This window comes from Syngnathus scovelli, chromosome 10 (assembly GCF_024217435.2).
Source record: "Syngnathus scovelli strain Florida chromosome 10, RoL_Ssco_1.2, whole genome shotgun sequence".
NCBI classification, from domain to species: domain Eukaryota; kingdom Metazoa; phylum Chordata; class Actinopteri; order Syngnathiformes; family Syngnathidae; genus Syngnathus; species Syngnathus scovelli.
This window is the reverse complement of record NC_090856.1, coordinates 2,792,611-2,807,931: the sequence shown is the minus strand read 5'-3', so window position 1 is coordinate 2,807,931 and position 15,321 is coordinate 2,792,611. Positions and strand designations below refer to the sequence as shown.

Genomic DNA, 15,321 nt, shown 5'->3' with positions numbered 1-15,321 from the left:
TGGGCTTGGGTGGGAGGGGGGGAGCAGGAAGTGCACCTTGGCGATGCTGACGTCATAGCAAAAATGTGTTTATTAATTTCATTTATAGAGCATTGAAGGCCTAGTTGGAAGCTAGATAAATATATAAATACGTTGACAGAGATATATTTAGAGTTGCTTAAATTAAAAGAAAACTTTAGTTTGAGGGAAAAGAGTTTATTGTAGAGTTGAGTGACATTTGAACTGAAATGTGGATCAAAACATTACTTGACAAACGGACCACTCGCACACTTCCACGTTCATCACACGACAAAGAGATGAGGAATACAATAAAGAGCACAATTTCCTCCATCTTCTCGGAGCGGCTTTTTGTTGGAGATGAATCAAAATCGACACGAAGATTAAGGATGACACTCGATGTAAAGAGATGATCACCATCACAAATTGAAGGTGTGACTGGGAAAAGAAATGTACGACACAGCAGGCAAATGTGTTATAACACTGAGAAAAATTCTGTTAAAACCGTTTTGAAAACATTTGTGTGGCAAAAATTCTGTTAAAACTCTATTTGAGGCAATCACAATAAATATTGAGTTCTTTTCCCTGCATCGAACATCTTAATGTGTGCACAAGTGCTTGTTGTGATGAGCTAAATCATACAATAGGTGAAAGCATTTTTACATGGGCAAAAATCTTGTTAAAACACGCCGCCGTTTGTTGCGAGTGGGACAAAAATACAGTACTTGTATGTACAGATTTAAGTTTGCATCCGGCACTGATATCTTAACAATGAGTAAATAAGTGATTTTCAAACTGGGTCTGTAGGTTTCCTTAAACAGATTCAGTTCTTGGGTTAAAAGATGATGTAAAAAGGCTAACGTCGACCCCCGTATGGAGTCACTGAGGCACGAGTTCCTTCAGAGAGGCTAACGCCGAATGGATGCGCACATGAAGCCTGTTCTCAAAGTCGTAGCCCGTGAAATCCTCCTGGAAATAAAAATGGAGATAATAAATATCAATCGTGTTAGCCTGTAATGCTAAGCGTGTGTGCTAACCATTTTTATTTGATTATTTTTACCTTTGCTTGGAGTAGGAACGATCTTCCCTTGCCCACTGTCTGATTTGTGGGAACACAAAAGAAATGTGTAATCAAAAACACATTCCTTAAAATTATTATTTTTAATCGGATAACTTTTTAATGTTTTGTTTGTATAATTGGAAAAGAAAATTGGACATACTTTCTTTTCATCTGAATTAAATGTATATAAATTTATATATTATAAATTATAAATTATACATTTATATATACCAGCACAGCCTAGAATCTAAATTAAAAAATATATAAATAAAAAATATAAAAATATATATAAAAAAAAACAATAAATAGGACTGGACTGACCTCAGGTTTGGCTAACAGCACGCAGCCCAGCTCGTAGACGGCGTACGGCTGAACGTACGAATTGGTCTGACGTCCGTGCTCGTCTCTGGCTGCCATCTGGAAGGACTGCGCAAAAATATTCCACGGTAAACACCACATGTGGTGATTGTCAGAGGCTGTTAGATTACCTGAACGGCGTCTCTGATGTTCCCGTGACACTTGTGGATGGCGCCCAGCAGGAGATGTTTCAATCCTCGACACGACGCCTCGTCAAGACGCTGCAACACTGAACCCACAACGTTATTCTTCGCTTCCACAGTTTTGTTGACACAACATGTCGCAACAGCGTGACTTCCCATACCTTGGTTCATGACCTGCAGCTTGGACGACGAGCAGTTGGGAAGCGCTTTCCACAGGTACAACACCTCAATGACGCCCAGGATGCAAAGCTCTCTGCTGAGGGAGATCTTCCTCAAACGCTCCGCCTGTACATCAAAGACACATCGCAAATCAATCATCCAAAACACACCACAGATCCACATTTTAAACACACACTCCAAAGCGAGTGTGTTTTTTTTTTTAGAAGGCATACCCGTTTGACAGCAAACTGCTCAATCTGGTTGTTTTTCCTCTTAAACAGCTTCTGCACATCTTTGAAGACACCGCTAGCGCCGTCCAGGTCGCCCGAGGCGCCCTGACACACTACGGAAAAAAACCAAAGTGATGCCACGATGCTAATGCTAGTAATGCTAATGCTAGTAATGCTAATGTCGTCTTCTTACCTCCGGTCAGGTAAGCGTAATAACACTGCGACCATCTTGACTCATTCTTCAGCCTCTCGAAGGCCAGGTGGGCGTCTTCGAAGTTCATCTCGATCATGCTGCACCAGCCTGATGAGACAGATAGAAACAATTCGTCTACAAATCCCTGACGAGGAGCGCCAGACCCGACTAGCCGCAACGTACCAATCTCATACAGACACACGTGCTGGAGTTCTCTTTGGTCTGAAGCCAGTTCCAGAGCATCGTTGAAGCAGGCCAGAGCGCTGTTGATGTGACACTAAGGAGACACAAAATTCCCTCATGATCCTGAACGCATCACCAAAATCTAAGGCTTGGGCAGTCCTACCTCCAGTCTGTGTACGCGCCCCTTGAAGAAGATAAAGAGGGAGGAGTTTGGGTAGACCAACGACTTCCTGTGCAGGATCTCTTTGGCTTCAGTCAGGCCAGCGTGAGAATCACACCCGTCGAGTGCAAAGAAGGGCAGCACTACCGTGTGGTACCACAAGAGGGCCAAACTGATGGCGCAAAAGAAAAACTTTAGTCGCAATTAGAGAGTTCGTGCTAGTATTTTTTGGCCATACTCACGTAGCTAGGGGTGCCTTCATGTCCTTGCTCTCGCTGGCGTAGGCAAGTGCGGCGAGGCCTTGCAGGCGGTCTCCGGGGAAGCCCAGCAGGTTGATGATCTTGAGAAGGTGAGGGGGCACCATGGAGATGCACAGGTGGAACAGGCCGTAGCCGAAGCTCACCGAGCCCTTCAGGCGGTCCAGGGCCTCGGACGTCACACCGCTCTCCACTTCATTATGGTTGGCATTGTCGGGCACGGTGGTGGCGGCGGTGGCGGTCTCGGCGGTGGTCTGCTGGCAGGCGTCCTGGAGCTGGCTGATGTCGCTGTGACATTTGTTGTACATCTTCCACGCTTTGCGGAGTATCCATCCACCTTTTATGTACGCTGTTAAACCATATTTGTCGTATTTATGGAACAAAAATCAAAAGACAATAACTAACTTTACTAAAAACAGAAGTGGAAGAAAGTATGAAGCTAACCTGAGAGTTCCTGCTTGACAAACGAGAGCACGGCCAAGTAAACCTGACAGTCGGCCACAATGATCTGCCTTTGCAGGCGGTCTACCACCACCACTCCGGACCGCTGAGAGTCCATCTGTACATACGCAGAACATTCAAGAACTGTCTTTAACAAGAATACATCAAATGAAATCAAGTGATTTAAAATAAACCAACACTCTTCTTAATCTTGTTCCTGATGGTCTCCAGCACGCCGACACTGTCGCTCTCACACAACTTCTCGGTGGTCTTCAGGTCATCGCAGGCCGTCTGCATTTTCTCCTCTTCGAACGTCATCATGGCATTCTGAAGACAAAATTTCATGTACTCCAAATATTTGCGCACAAGCTTAACACATCTCACTTACCAAGAAACTGACAAAACTTGCTCCGAAGCTCATCAGCGGACTCTGACTCCTGCAGAAGACAACGCAAGTGAAAACACACCACAAACTGCAAAGCTGAAATGTGCCATGATGACTTAAACCAGGTGGCATATCTAGAAGGTACCTTTTTTAATTAATATATACACAAAAACATCTAAAAATGCTTCAGCGTCAAGTCCATTTTACGACCCCTGGCGATGTGACGTCATGACGTTGACTTCACCGCAGATATTTTTTAACACGCCCGTACCCGCACAATTATGTATTTCTACGGCACGGGCACGTTACCGGTATCTCCTAAATAGCTCGTCGCTCTCCTTGAAGCCGTTGTTGAGGAGCATGTTGATGCCTTGCAGCGCCATCTCCGCATCATCGATGTGCTCGGCCTTCTCCTCCTCCACCTGCTGCTGAGGCTGCTTCTGCTGATCCGGGCCCGCCATCGCTGCTCGTGTGAAGATGAGGATGATGAGGTGGATGGAGACAGTTGTTAAAATAAAACCTGCTGCTCACGTTCACTCTATTCACCCATTGTTTTTCTCGAGCTAGCCATCCATCTAGCAATCGCTTTCCCCGCCTTGTCCTCCCGGGTTGTGCGGCATCCGGTACATTACGTAATGAAAACAATCACGTGATTCGGCGAGATTTGCGTTCTGACGTCACTAGAGATGGAACCAATGCTGTTAAAACATTGAACATTTAAGAGTTTAACTTAGATGTTTTCTTCAATATTATTATGATTTAACGTGTATCTGGTTAATTTTTCAAGTGTAATTTGTATTATTTTATTTCTCTCGTTTGTTAAATTTCTTGTATTTCATTTACATTGTCATTTCATCAAAGAAAATTAGGTTGATGATTAGCTTGTTAGCCAGCCAGCTAAGTAACTCATTAGCTAGGTTGCTAGATTAGTCGGACTTTGTAACGTGTTAAAAATAGTGTAAACGTCCTTTTAGTTAAACATAATAACAAAAAAAAAAAAAAACACATAATAATGTTCTTCTTGTTTGGAGTGTTTTGACAGTTGTCACATGGTGGTGGTAATTCTCCGAACTATTTAGACTGCAGGCGGGGGGCGGGCATACCCCTGAGGATTGCACACAATCCGGTTTAGTCATTAAACAGACACTTTTTGTTAGTTATTCATATTCACAGGCATTGAATGCAGACATGGAGCTGGGATCCACTGTGTCGGCGGTGAAGAGCACCAGAGTTCTTCTGGGGAACCAACAAGTCGGGTCTGCAGTCATCCTCATACGAGATGGGAAGATCCATCAGGTGCTTTCCGCTGAGGAATTTACAGGGGACGTGGAGGTAAGATGAAATTGTTTTGTTAGATTTCTTGTTGTCACAAGCTACTGGGTCGCAAATTAGGTTGCACGCTACATAGAAGCAAGTTAATGAGCTCTAATAAAGTTACAACGAGATATCTCTCTAGGTTCTGCATTAAGTAGATAGCAAACTTGCTAACTCAACAGGTAGCTAGCCAATAAACCCTGCAGCCTTGTTTTCAGGTGTTGGATGCGGGCGATAGCGTAGTGATGCCGGGAATCGTGGACTGTCACGTTCACGTCAACGAGCCCGGACGCACCTCCTGGGAAGGATTTTGGACGGCCACCAGGGCGGCGGCAGCAGGAGGTGTCACCACCATCGTGGACATGCCCCTGTGAGTGGCCTACCCATCTATTGAGCAAAGTATCACGTGAAATGATTTTGTTACTCTCTACATTCTCTACTAACTTGAATCAACCCTTTTACATTACTTTTATTCCAGAAATAGCATCCCGCCAACCACCACGCTGGCTAATTTACAGGTGAAGCTACGCGAGGCCACGGGTAAATGCTTCGTGGACACTGCCTTTTGGGGTGGCGTGATTCCCGGCAATCAGGTAAGGCGGTGTATCAAATAACAACACCGCTCCCTCTCTATTGTTAGAAAGGGGCGTTTGCGCCGTTGTGGGAGTGAACACAGCTGATTTGCACATGGCGGAAGCATAGAGTGACTCGCTGGAGTCCATTCAGGCATGCAGAACTCTCAAAACTCTCCTCTGCTTAAAGCTAGAACTTCAGCCCATGATCCAGGCCGGAGTGGCTGGCTTCAAGTGCTTCCTGATCCACAGCGGCGTGGATGAGTTCCCTCACGTGAGCCATGGAGACCTTCAGGCTGCCATGGAGCAGCTGAGAGGAACAGGAAGTGTCCTACTGGTACACCAATGCACCACAGCATCATTGCTGTTTTACATATCATTACCTTTAGTTTCAGTTAGCTTTAGCACACCTAGCATCCTATGAAAACGATTATAGAAGATCTAGACGTGGGATCTTTTTTTGGTCTCTTTTAGTTTCATGCTGAGAAGGAAGTTCAACAGACCAGTGAGAGCAATGGCGGTAATTTTCTATTTACTGTAACATTTATTGTAGTCCCACCCATCAGGTATATGGACTGACTATGTCCACCTATGCCCACATCAGATCCTCAACGATATGACACCTTCCTCCAGTCTAGACCTGACATCATGGAAGTAGAGGCTATCCGCAGTGTGGTCCAGCTCTGCACCGAGTACCAGTGAGATCATCATCACCATGACAACCAGAAACAATCAACTCCCAGTTAGCAATATTTCAGGGACATCGTTTTATGTCCGCTGTGTTTTTGTGCTTCAGGGTGCGCTGCCATGTGGTCCATTTATCTTCAGCTCAGGCGCTGCCTCTCATCCTAGAGGCCAAAAAGGGCGGGGCCCCCCTGACGGTGGAGACGACCCACCACTATCTGAACCTGACTGCAGAGGACGTACCAGCGGGGGCCACGCAGTTCAAATGTTGCCCACCCATCCGATCAGCTCACAACCAGGTCAACAGTCACTTATTTTGAAATCTGTTTAGATATTAAAAGTCTTTGTGTCTGTAAATGATACTTTGCCTCCCCCTGCAGGATCAGTTGTGGGCGGCGCTGAAGGAGGGCCACATTGACATGGTGGTGTCGGACCACTCCCCCTGCACGCCTGACCTTAAGAAACTGGACCTTGGAGATTTTACTCAAGCCTGGGGAGGAATTTCATCTCTCCAGTTTGGTAATACCGGCCACAAACATTTTGTCATAAACTCCTCTATGGTCATAAATCACAGTTTATGACTTGTTTGATATTGGTTAGGCTTGCCTCTGTTCTGGAGCACAGCCAGTCAGAAGGGCTTTCAATTTGGGGACGCGGTACGCCTCCTGTGCAAAAACACGGCCCAGCTCTGTGGCCTTGGCCAGCAGAAGGGCAGCCTGGAACCGGGTTACGACGCTGACCTGGTCATCTGGGACCCTGAGAAAGAATTTGAGGTTTGCACCAAAAAAAAAAAAAAATCAAAGTAGCTACAAGGCTGGTTAAAAACTTTGTTTCATCCTGGTATAGATTAAAGAAGAAGGCATACATCATAAGAACAAGGTAGGAAACAAACATGGCTGAACTTGAAGCAGGAATCGGGTTCATCCTGAAATTTGATCTTCGTGGTTTTTGTGCGTAGCTAACTCCGTACCTGGGGGTGCCTCTCCGAGGCGTGGTGAGGTCCACCATCGTGAGGGGGCAGCTGGTGTACCGCGATGGCTCCTTCAGCACAGAGCCCCTGGGGAAGACCCTTCTTCTCACCCCGAGGACCGTCCCTCAGGATGACGCATGAAGACGAGGACATGAAACCAAGTATTTTTAAAATATGATTATAACCACAAAAATATATAACCAAACAGTAGAAGCACTATATTAGATGTAGTTACTTCTGACATTCATGTTCTGGCTTTCATGAGATGGTGAGAGTCCAAGTTAGAAGATGCTACTTTTTAACCTTTCAAAATAAAAGTATTGATATAAATATATTATGGAATATGTACTCATTTTATTCTGTAAAATAAATGTATACAAAAAGTATACTGATAATATAACAGCTTGTCTCCTGATTTTTATCAAGACATTTTAAATCAGCATTTTTGCACATTTTTAAATATTTATTTATATATTTATTTAGCAATTGTGTATCAAACCAAGTCTGCAATTTACACTATGATAGAGATTTTAAATCGATCTTGACATATCATTACCAAATGTCATTTGTTACAACTTAATTGGATTATACAATGCCGCTAAAAAAAGTGATGAGTCATTCGTTAATATTTAACTTGAGTGGCAGACAAACAAAGTTGGAAAAACAGTCTGGTCGCAGTTCGCGCAGCTCTCCACACAGATTTAGCCATGTCCTCCTTGGTGGTTCCACCTCCGGAACGTCTGCGGACTCCCATGACGGTTCCTCGGCGCCACATGTTCGGACCTGGACCCTCCAACGTTCCCCCACGCATCTTGCAGGCCGGAGCCAATCCCGTCATCGGACACATGCATCCGGAAACTTTTGAGGTAACACCTGATTGTCTTTTTATTTTGACAGTGAAAAATGTAGATCTGTCTACAAAACAATTTTTTAAAATGAATGAGATGACGCTTTGCAGATAATGGCCGACATCCGGAGCGGAGTACAGTATCTGTTCCAAACTCTGAACCCGATGACTTTTGTAGTGAGTGGCACGGGCCACGCCGCCATGGAGTGCGGCATCTTCAACGCCGTGGAGACCGGCGACGGCGTGCTGGTAGCAGTTAACGGCATCTGGGGAGAGCGGGCGGCGGACATGGCTGGGAGGATTGGTAACACTAGCTTCTTAGCAATTACATTTTCTTTCTAACTTTTTTTTTATTTTTTATGAGTATAAACAGACTGAAATTTCATTGACTCAACAGGTGCTGTGGTTCACACCATTATTGCGCCCCCTGGTGGAGTCTTCACCAATGCAGAAATTGAACAGGTAAGCGGACACTCACGCTAACATGCTAACAAATCAATATTGATTGATTGTTGTGCCACGCTAGGCGCTAATCAAACACAGGCCTGCACTGCTTTTCCTCACACACGGAGAATCGTCCACCGGCATCCTCCACCCGCTGGACGGCATCGGACAGCTCTGTCACAAGTAAAAATGATAAAAATAAAAATACCGAAGCAATGATGATGATTGCGTTTGTGCCTCAACAGGTACGACTGTTTGTTGCTGGTGGACTCTGTGGCGTCAGTAGGTGGCGCTCCAGTGCGCATGGACCAACAAGGTAGATAAAGTTAATATGCTCGATCACATTTGTCAAAAAAAAAAAATATTGTACATCAAGGCAACGGGACACTTTATGTTTAGAGATCGACATCCTGTACACGGGTTCGCAGAAGGTTCTGAACGCCCCACCAGGAACCGCACCCATCTCCTTCAGTGAGCGAGCATGGTAAGGCCTCAAAATCAAACATATTACTCGTACAACACCAGTCAACTACAAAAAAAAACAATTTCCGTGTAGAAATGCAGCATTTTGCCCACAGTCGGAAAATATTCAACCGCAGAACAAAGCCGGTGTCGTTCTTCTTGGACCTAAGATGGCTGGCTAACTACTGGGGATGCGACGGCAAAGCCACCCGAGTGTAAGGACTCCATTAAAACGGTTTCAAAGCAGAAATCTTTTCATGAACTAATCATCTTCACAGGTACCACCACACGGGTCCCGTCTCTGCATTTTACTCCCTCAGGGAGAGCCTGGCCATCCTCGTGGAGGAGGTGAGGCTAAATCATCATTTGGTGGCTCAAAACACATAACTGAAGTCAATATTTATTCGTGAGGGATGAACTAATTGTCTGCTGCTCGGTAGGGTCTGGAACATTCCTGGAAGAAACACAGGGAAGTGGCTGAGTATTTCCACACCGGTTTGGAGCGTATGGGACTTAAGCTCTTTGTGGAGGATAAGGTAAAATGTTTGGTTGGTCATTTCGGGTCACTCGTCACTTATTGTAATCATTTTCCAAGGCCTTGAGGTTGCCGACGGTGACGACAATCGTGGTTCCAGATGGATACGACTGGAAGGAGATCACGGCTTATGTCATGAAAACGCACAACTTGGAGATCTCCGGGGGGCTCGGACCTTCTGCTGGCATGGTAGTGTGCAACCTTATCTGTCTTGCTGGGAACCTGCCTAACCTTTAATGCGCTAATCACGTGCCTTGCTAGCTAGCAACGTGAAAACTGCTGTCACCTACTTCTTTGGCAACCAATCAACATTCCTATCTTAGCTAGCATGTCACTTAGCAACCTAAAATGTTGGCTCTTGCAGGTGCTCCGCGTCGGTCTGATGGGATGCAACAGCAGCATTTCGAGTGCGGACATGGTGCTGGAGGCGCTGAAGGACGCGCTGGCTCACTGTCACAAGAGCAAAGTCTAATATTAGAATAAAAAAAAAAATTTACACTGTCACTGACAAGTTAACAATATTCGCCATATGAGATCTTGTTATAATAAAGTTTTTTTTATAAATTAAATTGTTTCCATGGTTTCAGTACATGCTATGCCTGCACAAAATATCATAATCACTTTTAAACTTGAGAAAATGACAAATTTAAAGAAATTAAATTTAAAAAGGACATATTTCGCCTCACGGCTTCCGTCGGACGTGATGACGTCACTAAAGGAGGCGGGGTCTCGTGCTTCAAACAGGAATTAGTTTGCTTTTGCTTTTAATGTACTTTGAGAAGTTTGTTTTCCTTCAATGTTCAGTTGACCCCTAAATATTATTAATTTATTTCCGTTTAGCGCGCTAGCTGCAAGCAGTTAGTCTTTTGAAAAACTAAGATATTAAGCGCTAGATTGCTTCGCTTTAAACGTAAACGATTAGTTAGCTTGGTGGTTGCTAGCCGGTAGCTAATTCACCTTTTTATCCAAGTATGTATAAATAGTCTATTAAAGTCATATGGTTAATATTGGCAAACATTTATGAGCTGTAATGGAGGCGTGTTTGGGCTCGTTGCTGAATTCGGACCTCAGGTAAAGTCATGCTAATAGTTTAGTAACTTGTCATGGCTGCTATTTCATGCACTTGTTTATCCACAAATTCTCCAGCTCAGTGCTGTCAGCGTGCGAGCCTGAGCTCCAGGAGCTGATGCGGCAGATCGACATCATGATGAGCATGCAAAGGAACGAGTGGGAGGCACAGATACGGGACCTCCAGCAGCAGCTGAAAGGCAGCCAGGAGGACATTTCCACATCCAGGGTGATCATCCAGCGCAAAGACCTGGAGGTAAATCATACGTGGTGGGTATTAATATGTTCCTGAAACTCTGACATTTGTCTTTTACTTTGCCGTTGTAGATTGGAGTTCTCCGCAAGCAGGTGGAGGACATCCAAGCCGGACGACATGACTTGGCAGCCAAGTATGAGAAGCAGTTGGGAAAAGTTAGTGAGGAGGTGAGCAGTTGTGATGTCCTGTCACTGTCCAAAAATTGAAAAGAACAGTTTATCCCACTTCACCGGGTTCCGTGTGAAATCCTTCAGCTGGACAAATTAAAGAGGAACTATCAGAAGCTTGAGCGCCGACACATAAAGAAGGCCATCAGTGAGGAATCCAAAGAAGAGGACGTGTCTGAAGTCAGGGTGCTAAAGGAGAAGCTCGAGGTATTACACAGAACATTGATATGATAGATTTATTCTGGAATATGCTTTCCATACAACGGTCCCTTTGCTGCCACCTGCTGGTGATGTGACAAATTCCAATTCTGGTTGCAGGAGTACAGTCAGAGGTTGGTGGTCTACCAAACGCAGCTAGCAGAGTTGGAGGCCCACAAGAACAATCTAAATGAGGAGCTTGCACACGTCAAAGTAAATTAGTTTGTACCTATGGAAACATCCTAATTAATCTTACAATCGAGAAAATGATCGTTGTCCAGGCACAGCGTGCATCCGAGCGCCTACACGCCGACTGCTGCATGGACGCCCAGCGAATGCGTTCTCAGCTGGATAAAGTTCACCATGATCTACACCTGCAAGAAATGGAACTGGAACGCTTCCGAGCCCTGGCAAACACGAGGCTGTCCAACGACCGTTGGCAGCGACAGGTAAGGAAGAGCGTTGGAAAAATATCGGCAGAACCGATCAACTTGTTTTCGGTCGACAGGATAAGACGGAGGAGATCGAAAGGCTTCATAAAGACGTCAGCACGCTCAAACACATGTTGCACGATAAAGAGCGAGCGATAAGGTGGGTAGTCTGCAGACAAAGGTGTTGGTGAGTGAGATCACGTGTGTATCTTTAATGTGTGTGTCCTTGTTTCAGCTCATTGGAGGAGTGCTTGACTTCTCACGACGCGGGGAAGCTTCGCGAAGATCTGCAGAGGGCCTCCGCCGAGCTCGACCGCGCTCGCACGTGTGAGGCTCACCTCAACGCGCAAGTGACCCGACTCAAAGAGAGGTATGTGTGTGTGTGTGTGTTGGATTGTTTATAAGAATGATTTTGTGATCATCTGCACGTGTGCTCAGATTGGAAGAAACCAGCGTCCAGCACGCGAAGGTCCAACAAGAAGCCAGGGTGCTAAAAGACGCCTTTGATACTTCAGTAGCAGAAGTGAAAAGGGTTGGACATCTTTTTTTTTTTTCCCTCCCACTAGTGACACACCAAACTGGAAGTGACATCATCATAAAATATTCCATATTTCTTATTTACCACATCAATTGAATATTTAGGTATATAATAATATATTTTTTTAATGAATGTAACTACATTTGACATTAAATTTCAGGAAGTGACATCATAAAATATTCCATATTTCTTATTTACCACATCAATTGAATATTTAGGTATATAATTTTTTTTTAATTAATGTAACTACATTGGACATTAAATTTCACTCAAAGATTTACATTTTTCATATTTACATATTTAATGTACCCCAATAGCATGTCTGTATATTTATTTGACAATTGTTGCATATTTACATACCATATTCCCATAAGCATATTTTTAAAACAATATTTCATGCACAGCTGCGAGAGGAGCTGTCGAGGGCGGAGCAGCGGCACAGCGGAGACACGGATGACGTGAGGAAGCAGGTCGGTCGTTATCCGCGCTATTTCCTATTCTATGGCTTTTATCACCTTTTTATTCAGATTTTTTTCTTCTCGCAGGCTGAGCCGTCGTCCGCAACGTCGTTGACCTCCCACAGGGAAAGCTCCGTAACGGAGCAGCCCCAGCTGAGGCCGGAGCTCACGCAAACGACGCGGCCGCGGCCCGCCGGGGACGGGCCGACCTTACAAGGACACGCCGCAGATGACCCTCCCAAGGCCGTTGCGGAAAGGTACGCCAAATATAATCCACTTGATACTTACTTTGACTTAACACCGATTTGTCAGCAGCAGTGTCAGCGAGGGAACTTCCTTTGACGGCGACATCCAGCGTTTGTTCACTCAGCTTCGCTCGACGGGCTCCCGGCAGACGCCCGGCGAGCAGTCGGCGCTGACCAAGCGCGCTCTGGAAGGACGAAGCTTCATCTCGCCTTCGCCGCCGGTGAGCCTCTACACTTTCTTGGACATCTCCCAAACACGTGGGGGGGAACGTCATTCGCCTAAAAGCATATTTGCCATCCTCTCAAGATGATGGACGCTGACTGGATTTTGGTATTTGTTCAGGATGCTTCTCAGGTGGACGCCACCGTGTCGCACTACCTGGAAAAGGAGATGCTTCACTCCAAGGAGCTTCTGCACAAGATGGACACGCACATCCTCGGCATGGGCGACAGCAACGCTGCCACTATGGCCAAGCACCTCAATGCCAAGACATCGTGAAGGTGGAGCAAAAACTCTTTTCTTTAAGTTTTTTTTTAAACACTTTACACATTAAACATGTCTGAAAAGTGACAAGAATTCTGCTAGATCTCATTTTTTTGTTTTGCCAGGAAATTCAGATTTTTTTTTTTTTACCTTGTAGTTACGTGGTAAAAATAGTTTTCACTTCAAATATGAATGTAAATGGTGCTAAAATATATACATGTGCCCCCTGAATTACATCTATTTTTTTATAGGTAAAAAATACAGCATTAAAAAAAATCTGTCAAAAAAATTACTGTCCCTAGGTTATTCCTTCATGTGCCACTAGAGGGGGCACCATGCATACACATTATAGAGGCTTACTGAACTCTCGTGAGATTTGCGTTTGTGACCTGGTGAGGTCATCAAGGCCACCTGAGCTGGGTGCATTGGTTCCGTGCCCCCCCAAAACCCCCCCCCCCCCAGCAGCTGCACTCGCTGAGAGTGAATGTGTGTGTGCGAGATGTAAAGAAAACAAAGATTTCACAGCTGTACATTACATTTTAGGAGGAAAAAAAATTTAAATTTAGTGCAAAATAAATTATGAGAAAATTTTAGTATTATGTGCAAAAGATGGGTAATACATACTAACAAGCAATTGTAATTTTAGAAAGGAATGTCACTTTCCTTTGACTCTTGACTGACTCCAGAGTCCAGCACTTCCTGTGTGTGTGTTAGGGGGGCCATGGCGTTCACAAAACACACAGTTGATTTACTGTGAATATAAAAAAAGCAGATCCTAGTTGAGCAATATGAATTCTGCCTAGCAACAGAAAAAAAGATGTACCCAATCTTTAGTGCTCTCTGCTGACACTTATTTTGTCGCCCGAGGGAGGTCACAAACTTTATCTGCTCTTTACTGGCCATCTGGGAGGGGGCGGGGCTTAGTACCGGAAAACTCCACAGGCTTTGTTTTGCTTTTGCCTCATTTTTTGCATCTGAACATTTTTACGGAATAAATCATATTGCGGGAAGAAGTTAAATTGCAGTTTATGGAAGAAAAAAAAGTAATATTCTAAAATCAAATTAAAATTAAATTATATATTTACAATACCGATACGTTCTTCTATTTTCTTCAATACGCTATCTAAGGCTTTTTGTTGAACTGGCTAACGAAGGGTCAAATGAGTGTGAAAGGTTTGTGTGTCTGTTTTAAACACAACCTGCATTTCACTCTTTGTCTCGATCTCCATATGCTGCGTGTGCGTACGTGTGACAGGTGCACATCGAAGTGCTGCGGGGCATTACGTGTTCTTTTGTGTGGGGAAACATCTGCCGTTTTGCTTAAACGCTTCACATGAATCGTTATTCTTTGCAGAGGATAAATATCATCCTATATCATCAAAAAGTGGATTGGTGATCACAATGTGAGTACACATTCTGGGTTAGTGGTCATGAATTTGGGTGACCATGTGGTGTGCCCCCCCCCCCCTCCCCCTTCCGCCCCATCGGCAAACTGCAAGCTAGGTCAGACGCCATGGTCATGGTAATTTGAGGAATGTGTCCATTTCCTCCTTTGCGGGGTGTGTGTGTGTGTGTGTGTGTGTGTGTGTCGGTCAAACAAAAGAAACTTCTCCCACCTCAGCTCACATCACCATCAGCACACAGCAGCTCACATTGTGCTCAGCCAAAATGGCACCCGTACTTAGCTTTAGGAAAAAAAGTTTATTTATACCACATCAGCGTTTGGGAGACTGGTTTGTGCGTTGTGTTTTTATGTTGCAGGTGAAAACAAAGAAAATACCTTTGTGTTTGGTGTATACACAAACTACTACTTTCCAATCACAACAATCAAACAACAAGACAAAAACGGTGGTGTTAAAATCCCCTGGAATGAAACGTAAGACATTTTTTTGTGGGTTCATTCATGATTGACTTTTTTTTTTAAGCAAATTTTATGTCTTTTAGGAGGCCAATGGCAGATTTACTTTGTATTTAAAGACAAGAGTTAGTATAATAAAAATAAAATATATATTATATTTAGTATATTTATATACTTTTTTTTTCAACATGACTTTTTGGTCAGTTTATTCATGATTGACTTTTT

At 44.3% G+C, this 15,321-nt stretch overlaps 4 protein-coding genes across 8 annotated transcripts; 3 read left to right on the top strand and 1 right to left on the bottom strand.

The window, feature by feature from the left end:
• Positions 1 to 174: 174 nt before the first annotated feature.
• Positions 175 to 4,241, bottom strand: LOC125970631 (tetratricopeptide repeat protein 39C). 2 transcript variants are annotated; one of them, XM_049723162.1, is made up of 15 exons: positions 4,112 to 4,241; positions 3,875 to 4,028; positions 3,569 to 3,617; positions 3,379 to 3,507; positions 3,184 to 3,298; positions 2,725 to 3,088; positions 2,486 to 2,654; positions 2,323 to 2,416; positions 2,140 to 2,247; positions 1,950 to 2,059; positions 1,719 to 1,842; positions 1,546 to 1,643; positions 1,379 to 1,483; positions 1,058 to 1,096; positions 175 to 966 (listed from the first exon to the last, which is right to left on the bottom strand). In XM_049723162.1, the coding sequence occupies exons 1-15, from the start codon at positions 4,134 to 4,136 to the stop codon at positions 877 to 879; spliced, it is 1,773 nt and encodes a 590-aa protein (XP_049579119.1). In that variant the 5' UTR covers positions 4,137 to 4,241; the 3' UTR covers positions 175 to 876. The 2 variants fall into 2 exon arrangements, with proteins under 2 accessions (XP_049579119.1, XP_049579128.1); XM_049723171.2 differs by having other exon boundaries at positions 3,875 to 4,203.
• A 94-nt stretch (positions 4,242 to 4,335) lies between these two features.
• On the top strand, positions 4,336 to 7,505 carry zgc:103559 (Allantoinase, mitochondrial). Of its 2 annotated transcripts, XM_049723274.1 has the most exons (12): positions 4,336 to 4,353; positions 4,739 to 4,897; positions 5,086 to 5,249; positions 5,358 to 5,472; positions 5,642 to 5,788; positions 5,926 to 5,971; positions 6,056 to 6,149; positions 6,248 to 6,434; positions 6,516 to 6,654; positions 6,736 to 6,908; positions 6,982 to 7,014; positions 7,094 to 7,505. In XM_049723274.1, exons 2-12 carry the CDS (start codon positions 4,754 to 4,756, stop codon positions 7,244 to 7,246), a joined length of 1,395 nt encoding a protein of 464 aa, XP_049579231.1. In that variant the 5' UTR covers positions 4,336 to 4,353; positions 4,739 to 4,753; the 3' UTR covers positions 7,247 to 7,505. The 2 variants fall into 2 exon arrangements, with proteins under 2 accessions (XP_049579231.1, XP_049579237.1); XM_049723280.2 differs by lacking the exon at positions 4,336 to 4,353 and having other exon boundaries at positions 4,581 to 4,897; positions 5,098 to 5,249.
• A 162-nt stretch (positions 7,506 to 7,667) lies between these two features.
• agxta (alanine--glyoxylate and serine--pyruvate aminotransferase a) lies at positions 7,668 to 9,962 on the top strand. The gene is made up of 11 exons (XM_049723311.2): positions 7,668 to 7,971; positions 8,064 to 8,256; positions 8,350 to 8,414; positions 8,479 to 8,579; positions 8,642 to 8,712; positions 8,796 to 8,880; positions 8,975 to 9,073; positions 9,137 to 9,206; positions 9,299 to 9,394; positions 9,454 to 9,582; positions 9,758 to 9,962. The coding sequence occupies exons 1-11, from the start codon at positions 7,813 to 7,815 to the stop codon at positions 9,863 to 9,865; spliced, it is 1,176 nt and encodes a 391-aa protein (XP_049579268.1). The 5' UTR covers positions 7,668 to 7,812; the 3' UTR covers positions 9,866 to 9,962.
• Positions 9,963 to 10,096: 134 nt separating this feature from the next.
• Positions 10,097 to 15,099, top strand: cep63 (centrosomal protein 63). 3 transcript variants are annotated; one of them, XM_068652163.1, is made up of 14 exons: positions 10,097 to 10,464; positions 10,540 to 10,717; positions 10,789 to 10,884; positions 10,972 to 11,091; positions 11,203 to 11,295; positions 11,364 to 11,531; positions 11,591 to 11,673; positions 11,749 to 11,883; positions 11,952 to 12,045; positions 12,456 to 12,521; positions 12,597 to 12,766; positions 12,822 to 12,975; positions 13,098 to 13,255; positions 15,000 to 15,099. In XM_068652163.1, exons 1-13 carry the CDS (start codon positions 10,424 to 10,426, stop codon positions 13,251 to 13,253), a joined length of 1,554 nt encoding a protein of 517 aa, XP_068508264.1. In that variant the 5' UTR covers positions 10,097 to 10,423; the 3' UTR covers positions 13,254 to 13,255; positions 15,000 to 15,099. The 3 variants fall into 3 exon arrangements, with proteins under 3 accessions (XP_068508264.1, XP_049579187.1, XP_049579181.1); XM_049723230.1 differs by lacking the exon at positions 15,000 to 15,099 and having other exon boundaries at positions 12,825 to 12,975; positions 13,098 to 13,527; XM_049723224.1 differs by lacking the exon at positions 15,000 to 15,099 and having other exon boundaries at positions 13,098 to 13,527.
• Positions 15,100 to 15,321: the final 222 nt, after the last annotated feature.

Coding starts and splice junctions, on each gene's coding strand:
- LOC125970631 (XM_049723162.1), bottom strand. CDS start 4,136: ATGGCTAGCTCGAGAAAAACAATGG. Junction 3,618..3,874: donor GAGCTATTTAGGAGATACCG/GTAACGTGCCCG, acceptor TGTCTTCTGCAG/GAGTCAGAGTCCGCTGATGA. Junction 967..1,057: donor CGTTCCTACTCCAAGCAAAG/GTAAAAATAATC, acceptor TTTTATTTCCAG/GAGGATTTCACGGGCTACGA.
- zgc:103559 (XM_049723274.1), top strand. CDS start 4,754: ATGGAGCTGGGATCCACTGTGTCGGCGGTGAAGAGCACCAGAGTTCTT. Junction 5,473..5,641: donor GCGTGATTCCCGGCAATCAG/GTAAGGCGGTGT, acceptor CTCTGCTTAAAG/CTAGAACTTCAGCCCATGAT. Junction 5,972..6,055: donor GACCAGTGAGAGCAATGGCG/GTAATTTTCTAT, acceptor TGCCCACATCAG/ATCCTCAACGATATGACACC.
- agxta (XM_049723311.2), top strand. CDS start 7,813: ATGTCCTCCTTGGTGGTTCCACCTCCGGAACGTCTGCGGACTCCCATG. Junction 9,074..9,136: donor GACGGCAAAGCCACCCGAGT/GTAAGGACTCCA, acceptor TCATCTTCACAG/GTACCACCACACGGGTCCCG. Junction 9,207..9,298: donor TGGCCATCCTCGTGGAGGAG/GTGAGGCTAAAT, acceptor GCTGCTCGGTAG/GGTCTGGAACATTCCTGGAA.
- cep63 (XM_068652163.1), top strand. CDS start 10,424: ATGGAGGCGTGTTTGGGCTCGTTGCTGAATTCGGACCTCAG. Junction 10,465..10,539: donor TTGCTGAATTCGGACCTCAG/GTAAAGTCATGC, acceptor CAAATTCTCCAG/CTCAGTGCTGTCAGCGTGCG. Junction 10,885..10,971: donor TGGGAAAAGTTAGTGAGGAG/GTGAGCAGTTGT, acceptor GAAATCCTTCAG/CTGGACAAATTAAAGAGGAA.